The sequence below is a fragment of the Gymnodraco acuticeps genome, unplaced genomic scaffold (assembly GCF_902827175.1).
Source record: "Gymnodraco acuticeps unplaced genomic scaffold, fGymAcu1.1, whole genome shotgun sequence".
NCBI classification, from domain to species: domain Eukaryota; kingdom Metazoa; phylum Chordata; class Actinopteri; order Perciformes; family Bathydraconidae; genus Gymnodraco; species Gymnodraco acuticeps.
The window spans coordinates 981653-993064 of NW_022991575.1; the positions used below are offsets into that span (position 1 = coordinate 981653).

At 40.8% G+C, this 11412-nt stretch overlaps 1 protein-coding gene across 1 annotated transcript; it reads right to left on the reverse strand.

The window, feature by feature from the left end:
* Positions 1–293: 293 nt before the first annotated feature.
* Positions 294–10590, reverse strand: cdhr5a (cadherin-related family member 5a). The gene is made up of 14 exons (XM_034197550.1): positions 10350–10590; positions 8511–8683; positions 7727–7786; positions 7496–7585; positions 7327–7413; positions 6638–6742; positions 6367–6552; positions 5605–5695; positions 4570–4667; positions 4262–4468; positions 3675–3788; positions 3502–3568; positions 3067–3227; positions 294–2186 (listed from the first exon to the last, which is right to left on the reverse strand). Exons 1-14 carry the CDS (start codon positions 10438–10440, stop codon positions 1623–1625), a joined length of 2094 nt encoding a protein of 697 aa, XP_034053441.1. The 5' UTR covers positions 10441–10590; the 3' UTR covers positions 294–1622.
* Positions 10591–11412: the final 822 nt, after the last annotated feature.

An 11412-nucleotide genomic window follows, 5' to 3' on the forward strand; every position in this document is an offset into this window, starting at 1 on the left:
CTCGCTTCTGAAGGACCTGACTCGGAGGGACATGTCCTACCAAGGAAGCTTCCTCGACATTGAGAAACACCCACAATCAGATCTTTTGAAACAGGGCTGAAACAGAGAGGTATGAGGCATGATACAATGATCTGTTTGTTATTTCGAACCAAACACTTCAGAGACATGTTTTGTATATATATTTGAAACCTATAATATATTGTTGAAAAAGAGTAGGATAGGTGACCTTTAAAGATCTCCTATCGTGCTATTTTTAGGCATGCATTATGGGTCTCAGATATATACAAATATATAAAAAACATGTTTATGATGTGTTTTGCTCAAAATACCAAACAGATCATGCATTTTAGACATCCCTCTCATATCCCTGTTTCAGCCCTGTTACTAAAGTGCTGAGTCAGTAGCTGCTGGCCCCGCCCCCTTTGGAGCACGGCAAGGCAAGCAGTGAGGTCTCCTTTCTGCCTGCAGATGCAGCTAAATGCTGCTGTGATTAAACGCCATATCATGTTCCAAACCACTTCAAGGATTATTTCTGAAACAGTATGGAACTCAAATGCTTTTTCTCTTGCGGGTTTACCACAAGGTGAGTTCCTTTTTTTATTTCCTGCTTTTTTACACATACTCTCCAGTACAGGTTAGCCCTGAGTGTTAGCGATGCTTGCTAATGTAAACAAAGACCATATTACGTCCAAAACACATAGCACATTGTTTCTGATAGGGCCGTGGGTGTAAAGCCATCCTACATTTCCGATAATACATCATATCGGCAGCAAATGTGGATCAGCTCCGTTTTTAGAGATTTGGGTACGGAGGAAAAGAGAGAGGGTTTTATTTTTCTGACACTTTGTGAGATCCCTGATACACCGGGGACACATTTATGTAAAAAAGACATCAAAACGTGCATTTTGCACGATAAGAGACCTTTAAGTCATTCAAAGCAATACGTAAAGACTTCAAAATTGGCTTAAAACAATTGTGATGTAAACATAGTGTATGAAGAGGAAACAGTTATTGGATTAATTGAGAAATAAATCCTCAGATAATTTGACAATTAAAAGTTAGTTGCTGCCCTTTTAGTAATTTATAAATGTGTTTAAATAAATGGTGCCTTATTAGAAAGTAATCTTACTTATCCATTTACAACATTTCCCTTTAATACAACTTGGATCTTGTTTTAGTAACTTTGGCCACCGTTTTTACATAATACTACATAATAAGAACATTGTACTCACCAAATACCTGCAGAGATCTGGGAACAGACTGTTTGTAGCAATGATGCTTTAATTTTAGCCAAGACTACGAGAATAACACCAGAGATGTGTGAATCTAGACTGAACCTTTAAAAGGAGAAGTCATCTTTATGAGTATTGATCTCATAGTGTATTCTGCAATATTGTATACAGAAGGATGGTGTATACTATGATACTCACGGTGGAAAATAATAAATACTTTTTGGATACTTGCATGTATTCTTGGGGTTTTCTGTTATCCAGAGATGTTGGAAGTGTCATGCTGGACTCCTGAGTCCTCCCTGCTGCTGTCTCCAAAAAGTGACACCAACAACAACCAGCTGAGTTTCATCCTCCATCTGGAGTTTGACCTCTGACCTCTGACCTCTGCTGTCAGCCCTCCTTCTCCTCGCCTCCCTTCTCTTTACCGCGGTCCTTCTCCTCATCGGGCTCTGCGCTCTCGCTCTCCTTCTCCCCCTCAGCCTCTCTCAGCGGGGCAGCCGGATCTCTGACCACCCCCTCCATATCCAGCTCCTCCTCCGTCTCCTCCTCCACCCGGCCCACAGTGTCTGGGATAATCTCCACCTCGATGTCGGAGGAGTCCTCGCTCTGCTTGAACCACACGGTCTTCTGGCCCTCCTTCCTCCTCTGCTTGTTAGCCATGGACCTCATGCCATACTCGTCCCCGTCTCCCCTTCCCTTCTTGGACGTCCTCACCGAGGGGCTCCCCTTGGGGAGGTGGTTGCTGCAGACGCCACAGGAGGAGCAGTTGCGGTTCCGTCCCTCCATGACCCGGCCTCGAGCCTGGGGGAAGGTGCTCCGTCTGGGGACCACGTGGTTGGAGCGCTTTCCCCCCCCGCGGCTGGCGTCGCCCTCGGTCTGGAAGCCGTCATTGGTGTACTGCAGGGAGTCCCTGTGGCCGGAGTGCTGATCCGACTTCAGGCAGGGGCCCAGGCACTGCAGGCAGGAGAGAGGCCCCTCATTAAAACAGCAGGTAATGAAGCATGGAGGATATTCAGGCATGTTCACTGCTACAGATGCCAGCGTATGTTCATATTTTATGTTTTAACACGGCCCTTCTGTGGATTTCAGCTAATAAATATTCATCAAAGGCACACAGGAGGACAAAGGCAGGATTAAACAGCTGAGTCCACTACTGAAAAACCATCACAGAGTGGAGGTGCCACTGAGAACAAAGGCTTCCACACTGTTTGAAAGTGGCCAAAACAAATTGATAGTTTCAAAGAAAAATAATATTTTTATTGTAGAACCTACTGTCAATGTTTCTCTGAAAAGTCATTTGAAGAATAACGAAAGTAAGGACAATGCAATTACAGTTTCTTCCACTTAAAAATAAACCTACTTCTTTCCGATATCGCAGCAATCTTTGATTACATTTTATTTGTATTTAACATGTATCTATCCAGGAGGTTATGAGACAGAGCATTATAGACAGAGCAATGCTAACTTTTCCCGTGCTTATTGTTTTTATGCTCAGCTAAGCTAAGCTCCACAAAAGGTCTGTGTCTAAATACTTCCTTGGTAAAACAATATTTAAGTCACTTATGTGGAGTAATGAAACAAAAAAAGAGCATTTTGAACTGACTTTGTAAATAAACATTGACAATAGCCTGTACAATAAAATGTTGTTTATAATTCTTAACATAGACATAAGAGAGTAGTATTATGCATCAGTTTTCCATTGAAATGGGAATACTGGGTCAACAAGAACTTGTACAAAATAAATAAACGGCCTAAATACACAACAAATCAATACAATATCCAATAAAACATGCTTTAAAAACATTTTAGATGCTCAAAAAACGATGTGACTGACCTCACATATTTTGTCCATGCTGCCGTTTCCCTTCCACAAGCGGGAAATCAGGAAACCAATCACGATGAGGCAGAGAACCAGCAGAGCCGCCATCACCAGACCCAGCAGCGCCATGTCGCCCGGACGGTAGCCGACGTTAGAGGGGGACGGGATGGCCACCGCTGAGAAGGGAGAGGGAAGTAAGAATAAGCCTCAGAAAACTGTTAAAGTAGGAAATGGTCTTGTGTTTAGGGGTTGCAACAGGATGCTGGGGAGCTTAATTCGAGATAATTCTAGCACAACAACTTGTGTACATGGTGTTAAATATTTTAATTTTGTTTAAATAGTACAGCATCATATTATCTCTAAATAAACACTTTTGTTGTCCAGGTTTACTAGTACTATGAATGTTAATTCCTCAGTCAGTATGATAGAGAATAACAGGGATGGTCTAACCTGGAATGACCTGAACAGAGAGGGCAGCTGATCCAAACTCCCCTGTCGCCGAGTCCACAGCTCTGAGCTGCATTCAGAAAAAAATCATTTAAAAGTTAAAAAAAAGTGCCAGTAGATGGAGACGAAAATATTTAATTGTACTTTATTTAAAAAATGGTTGGCACATCCGTCACCTGAAGTGCAAAAGACTCCGTCTTCACGACTCTCTTCAAAATAACAAACCCGTCGGTGGTGACGTTGACGTAGCTGCTGTACTGAACCTCATACTTCACATCAGGATTTGTACCCTGAGACAGACACACACACACACACACACACACACACACACACATACACACACACATACACACACACACACGGAAAATGTTTTAGGTTTTATCATATTCGATGTGAAAGCTGACTTTTTGAACACACAGCCCTAATCTTCTGGAAGTTAACCACTAACATGTAAATTATTATAATTGGGGAAACAAGTTAGGAAAACACATCTCAAACTGGTACTGAAAGAAACTGAGAGACAGTATACTTAATTTAATGTCCTGATGATTCTTTAAAATAATCTGCTCTGTACAATGAACCTCTTATGATACAAAGGCTCAATTGATGCAATGTTAATACATACATATTATTAGGAGCAGGGTTAAGAGACTTAGTTCTGGCTAAACTCACTGCAGAATAAATCCTGTCAAACTGTTTTGGGGGCAAAGGTATCTGCAACACATCTGGAGTATCAGCTTGATAGATAGACTAGTTCACTCACAGCGGCGAAGTCCTCGTCCCGCGCTCTGACCCTGAAGGGCCGGTTGGTGCTCCGGTCTCTGAGGATCATGCTCTCGGGAACAGAGTTGCTGTAGATAAAACCTTCATATCGTTCCTTCTCAAAGCGAGGAGGGTTCCTGCTTTTCTTCATCACTTCGATGGTCACCTGCGTCACAGCAAACTGATCCCTGTTTGTCACCTGAGACGCCTGAAGGGCCAGGAATGGACGATACGTGAGTTACATTCAGTTATTTTCCATTCAAAATCACTACAGAATAACAGGCCAGAATGTATTTGTTTTTTTGGTACCAGAACAGTAAGAGTTATTGGGCCGACAATGTCAGCAGCTTTAGCCATGGAGATGTTTCCTGTGTCCTCATCAATCTGGAAAATATTCCCCTCATTTCCTGGTAATGAAAGAAAACACTATGAGCAACAAAAATGCAATGAATCATTTCAAAGAAAGTCATATTTAAAGCAGGTCCTTCTATAAAGTAACTAATGACTGTACATAAAGTGTTTATGAAGTGTCCAGTTTATTATGGTACACATAGTTAAAACCAATGCAGTCTTAAAGTCTTAAAAGTCCCCTATTATGTCTCTGAAGTGTGTGGCTCTAAATACCAAACAGATCATGCATTCTATCATCCCATAATCCCCTCTGTTTCAGCCCAGTTTCAAAAGTGCTGATTCTGTGTCTCTAGCTTTAAATGCTAATGAGCTGCTGCTGGCCACGCCCTCTGTGAGATGATTGGTTTGAAAAACCCCAATGGTGCTCTAGGAGGAGATTCGAGTGATAAGGTGGGGGGGGGGGGGGGGTTACCATGGTTTGTTATTGGCTAATGGTTGCACAACCCAAAAAAACATTGTGACATCACAAAGTGGCCAAAATCTGATCAGCTCATTTTCAGACAGGTTTTTATATAGATGGATCAGGACAAAAAGAGAGGGTCTCTTTCTTCCTGAAACTTTCAGAATCTCTTCAATCCGTGACAATCTCTCTCTCTCTCACAGAGGAAACACATGTTTATGTATAAAATACATGAAAAAGTGAATTGTGCAATAAATAACAACCCTGCAACCCTGACAGTAATTTTATTTTAAACCAGTGAGGAAAACACAAAATAATATTTGTCAGCTAATTGAGAACATGTGATTTCATTACCTTTTAAGATCTTTTCTTTTTCTTTTTTCAAAGATGGTTCTTGATTATTAAAGGAAGCTAATTATCATAACAAATAACGAAAAGAGACTTGCAGGGGGTGGTGAATGTGCTATCACATAATATTAACTGAGAACATCCCCACTGGAGGCATCGAGAAATAAAGTTGTTTCTATTCAAACCTCGGAGGATCCTGTAGCTGATCACCTCGCTCCGGTTCTTGTCTCCGTCCTTAGCGAACACCGGACCCGGCTCCAGTACCAACGGCCCGTCCTGCGGGTTAAAACCATCACACCATTATTCTGCTGCACACATTTGAAATCATTCAAACCAAGGCTTTATATCTCACAGGGGGACCTGGATGAGTCCTTGAATGAGTTAAACATCTGATGAAACGCATGTCGTCTCAGGGAAAGTTCTCGATAAAGTTTCTAGACAGTTTTCAGCACCTCTCTTCACTTTCTGAGCAGTGTGAGAAATAACTCTCTTTTGCATAACACTATATTTAAACCCATCAACATTAGACACTGACACATGTTACATTCACGGAAACTAATGAGGGTGTATATTTCATTATCACAGAGGTCTAACCTGATGGTGCATTCAGGTGATCCTGGTCCTGTTAAATTAACATAAAGTCAATGAAAAGACATTGGATATTTTTGAGACTCTTCGACCACAACCTAAAAGTCTACAGTTGCAGTATGTCCACCATGTAACTTTAGCACGTTAGCATAGTACACGTGAGGCTGTTGTAATTGCCATTAGTTCTGCAGGTATTTGGTCATAAACAAGTCTTGGACGATTCAAATGTTGACCTGATGATGGAGCTAGATGTTGGACATTAATGAGACATATTAATTGCACCTGCATGTGTTTGGGTAAACGCTGTGAGGGGATGTTTTATCATTCTTATTAAATCAAAGGAAAAAGCAGCTGCTCACCTCCTTCTCGGTGAGGTTGACTTTGCCCCTGTAGCCGGTGCTCACACAAAGTTTGGCGATTCCCAAGTTGGTCCTCAAACATGGCTGAAACCATGGCGGCCGGTTATCCACGTCCTTCACCTGCACCGTGATGGTGGCCACCGACGTGAAGAAGGGCTCGTTGGAGGCCGAGCCGTTGAGCGTGTCCTGGGAAATTATGATTTATACTCACAGGTCAAAGGTCACAGAGAAGCAGATACATCTGGATGTTGTTGTAATAAATGATGACTACCTGCACGTGTAAAACCAGAGGGATCTTCTGCACAACATCGTAGTCCAGGATGCTTTTAATAATTATCTTTGGAGTGTTGATGTTTTCCAGTCGGAAATATTTATCCTGGTTTAACAATCAGAGGGACAAGAAATATGTCATATCTAAACATATATCACATACAACTACATTTAGCATCTCTCTGTACAAAATGCTTTACATGAAAACAATTATTGGAAAAAGATAAAAACATTTTTTAAATTAGATACATCCGTGCTTATTAAAATGCAGAAAATGAAATAGAATAAACAAGGTAAAATATGTTTTTATAGATAGATCATAGATAATGATTGTCTCTGCATAAAAAACATGCATAACTCAAGAGAGTGGTTCCCAATATTTGTTGGTTTAAAATTTATTAAAACCTCATTAAATTGAGTAAGTAAATAAATATAATTAACAAATTATATTTGAAGTAAAATAGTTAATTTTACAAATATGTTTTCACTTTTGTAACTATCTATATTATGAAACGTTTTATTCAGGGGTTTGTTAGTATATCACTTACAGCCTGTAGTATCTGCTTTGCATTGCCTGCTTTCGATAGACAAATATACATACAGCACATACTGTTTCATATTTCCTTTGCATCTCGCGGTTCTCTTAAATAATCCAGTATCAGCACCTCATGACATTAAATGCCTTCTTACTGTTGCAGGCTCTAAGCGATAGTACAGCGGCGCTGAATCCACATCTGAGGCTTCTATCAGTCCCAAACTGGAGTTGACTGCAGTGAGCTGCAAGAGATACAACTCAGTCAACACAGGGTGTAAGAAACCTGAAACACACACACTTGTGTAAAACACCAGCAACACTCACCTCATTCACCTCCAGTACGTAATGGCTTTGTGCAAAGTTTGGAGGGTTATCGTTCACGTTTTCAACTAAAACCTCAACAGGCTCGTTCACCTTTAAAGAGAAGAAGCTCAGTTTACAATCAGAAACACTAACAGAGTTCTTCACCTTCTTACTGCTGTTTAAAAGCAATCTTCTTGGTTCACTAGTTTAGTATTGGCTCCTTTGTCGTTCTATTGTGTTTGTTTTACTCACAGATATGGACTCTTCTCTGCTGCACTGCACCCACACCGTCAGAGTTAAACTATCCAACGACTGATACAAACACACAGCAGTTATACAGAGCTTTAACGAACAATACATTATTATAAACACCAGTACTGAAGATAATTGAGTTGCCATAATTAAGTAAATATATGTTCAAGGACTCTACCCAAACAGGACATACTGTATTCTACTGATTTTCAGTTTTATATGTGTATGTTGTGTCTCCACTGTGACATGTTTCCATGCTTTGTTCAAAAAGGTCTTTATTTGTCTCATACTGCCTGTGTTGCAGCACCTCTTTTCACCCTCTGTCTGAAACCAGAGCCCAGCCTGCTCTGGTTGGTTACCTGGCCTACATGTACATGTACTTAAGGAATGGGAAAACCCCAAAAAGCATAATAAGGTCTCTTAAAAGTCAATATATGACTAAATATGCATTTTTGGTTGAATTTGATTCTGTTGCATTTTAACGTTGCAATCTGAATTTTGTTTTCCTTTTTGCAAAATAGAACAGTAGTGACTATACAGGTGGTGCAACAATTTAAAAAAGGGGGAAGAAATACTTAGGTGACCTACAGAACTTAACATAATACATTACCAACAAACAAGAGTAAAATAAAAGTCAGAATAATTCAATTATTATATCATTATATATATCTAATAATATTGTTTTGACATCTTTAAGAACAACAATTTAAAAACAAATGTAAAGGATCCTTATGGAGATGTTTGCTGACTATAAGGGCTAGGATCACATGTTTTAAACTCTCACCTCATAGTCCAGGCCTTTCTTCACCATCAGAGCGTTTCCTTTCAGGTAGAACAGATCTTCAGGGTTCACAGTGAGGGTCAGCTCCACATCATTAATGGAGTCGATCTTAACCACCTCAACGTCCAGCGTGCTGTTCTCAGGGACGGTCACAGGGCCCGGAGGAACCGTGCACACTGAGAGGTGAGAGGCATCAGATACATCAGAGTGGAGAGAATAGAGTGGAGGTCAACACAAGGCCTGCAGCATTAAGTGGGAGCATTAGAAGAATTGTATCCAAACGTGGAATGGAAATTTGTTGGGAAAGCAGGGTTATTGTGAATGAGGAGATACATATCTACATTACATAGAGGTTTAATTATTGTTTGTTTAGTTAGGTTACTTATTTTTCCTTTAAAACATTGTAATGTTTGAATATAAATGTTGAGGTTTGGGCTGTTGGTCGGACATAAACACTGCAAACGTTACATTACATTTTGGGCTCTGTCTGTGACAGCATTTCTCCCTATTTTAACTACTTTAAAAATCAAACAATCCATCCAATCTAAATGGCAACAAGCTATCCAAGCTCCTTTACTTTTTAAAACCCCAGGACCAAAATGTGCTAATGGCCTCCTGTTATTATCACCTGACTCCCCCCAGACGCAAACCAGTACTTATATAATCAAGTAAAATGACCTGGCCCACTAGTATCTCTGTGTGAATTAGTTGGCTGTTTGAATAAACACATTTTAATCCAGGAATCTGCTCAATCTGAGCCCAATGAAAAAATGTATTCGCACAAAGGGCCCCTCCACAAATAAGGGCCACAACTTCAGGCTGCCTTCCTCAACATTGTACTATGTTGGGGGAAAGTAAAAAGATTGAATTGAACTAACTTCATCTTGGAGAATATATAATATAAAGAAATATCAGCTGTGAATACGAAGCACAAGCAGACTGTTAGCTTAGCATAAAGGCTGGAAACATAGGGGAACAGCTAGCCTACTTCTAAGAACCAGCCTACCTCTACCATTTAAGCTAAATAATGAACATGTTGTGAGTTTAAACTGCACCAAACCTTAATTCAAACAAAAATCCAAATCAAATATTCAGGTTGTTATTTTTTTCTCTGATATGTCACATGTATTCTTATAGGATATGCTTTTTAGTGTTTTTTCATGCTGCACTGAAATCAAAATCCCATGACTGGTTATGTGGATTAAATATATAGAACCCATTCAAACAAGGGGACTCTGGGTCAGGAACCCTTCAATGGGTTATGCAATCTAAGAGCCCAATATTCTTTCTGATCCAAAGGGAGCACTATACAATAAAAGCACAAGGGTTACATAGTGATGTCACTATGTTACAGAAGTAAACAACGTAGTCAAATGTGGGCGTTTCAGCCGGGGGGTTGTGGGAAAGGAACTCCCTCTGGAGGGAACTTTGGTATTTTAGCCTTTGCAGACCATTTACATGCACAAAAACCTATATAACGCACTACAGGAAAGGTAAACCCCTAAAGAAACTTCATAAGGCCCTCTTAATCAGTTGTCATGGTGTAAAAAGTACACTTCTCTCTAAGATGTACTGCAGATCCAAAGGGATCAGAAAGAAGAGAAGTATTTCAGTCTGTTTTTCCCTGGCTTAAGAGTGTTTTGACCTGTCAGGCCTCCAAAGGTCCTTCAGAAAAATGGTTAATTCACTCTTTTCATGAGGGATAATACACCCCCTGGCTACCACTGCTTTAAAGGCGGAGAAATTGAAAGCATCAACATGACTCTCAGCAGCCTCATCAACATCGCCTCCTGCCCTCCACGGGCCGATGACTCCCTCCAGAGAAATCAGAGCTCTACTCACGTCTCTCAGCCGGACAAAGTGCACAAAAGCAGAGGGCCACGACGCATCCGAGGAGAACGTTCACAGGTTGGCTCTTCCATTTCAGTTCCATGTCCTGATTTCAGAGGCAGCAACAAATGAAGTCCCGGAGGAGGATGAGGAGCCCGTGGTACCAGCTGGTACTCGTCCACATAATGCCCCGTCTGTGCTGCCCGGCCAGTGGGAGTCGACTACAGTTGCAATGTTTGTGACTTCATCTTACGGGCACATATTGCATTAAGCGCCTGCCAGCAGAGGACTCGCAGCCTCCTACTAAAATACTTGCATCTGTTTTAGAAGGACGGGTCATTCTTTATTGGTGGCACCAATGCATTCTGGGAGGGATCCAGAAGAGGAATGTTTGCAGCTGAAAACATTTCCTCACATGGCTAACTCTTAAGGTTAGAGAGACCTGTTTTAAGTGGTACATACTGTACACATAGAAACATACAGGCCTACATATAACATATACACAAGAACATTTATTAAAGTGCTGTATAGCCTCAATGAAAAGTATTGTTTAACTTGAGATGTTATGCACTTTTATACTTATCTGCAGTACATCTTAGCGAGAAATGAACTTTTCACACCATGACAACTGATTAGGAGGGCCTTACGATATGTTTTTAGGGGTCTACCTTTCATGTAGTGCGTTATATTGGCTTTTGTGCATGCAAAGGCTAAAATCCCAAAGTTCCCTCCAGAGGGAGTTTCTCTCTCACACACTCGCCCTCTGCCTCAAAAGCCTTAATTCGACTCCTTTGCTTACTTACGTAACATAGTGAAATAACTATGTAACACTCGTGCTTCTGTGCACATTGTATGTGATAGTCTAAGGGGCGGGACATCTCTAGGAGGTGGACCAATCACAACAGAGCTGGTCAGTTAACCAATCAGGGCAGACTGGGCTCTGGTTTCAGACAGAGGGTGAAAAAAGGTGCTGCAGCACAGGCAGTATGAGAGAAATAACATTTGAACATTAAAGTGTGTAAACATGTCACAGTAGAAGCACAACATAGGCCTACAAATATAAAAACCTGAAAAT

Bases quoted from the DNA above. Each gene is read 5' to 3' on its own strand.
- cdhr5a (XM_034197550.1), bottom strand. From the start codon at position 10,440: ATGGAACTGAAATGGAAGAGCCAACCTGTGAACGTTCTCCTCGGATGC. The intron at 7,414-7,495 runs GTGAGTGTTGCT...TATCTCTTGCAG, and splicing joins ACGTACTGGAGGTGAATGAG to CTCACTGCAGTCAACTCCAG. The intron at 3,789-4,261 runs GTGAGTGAACTA...TGTCTGTCTCAG, and splicing joins GGGACGAGGACTTCGCCGCT to GGTACAAATCCTGATGTGAA.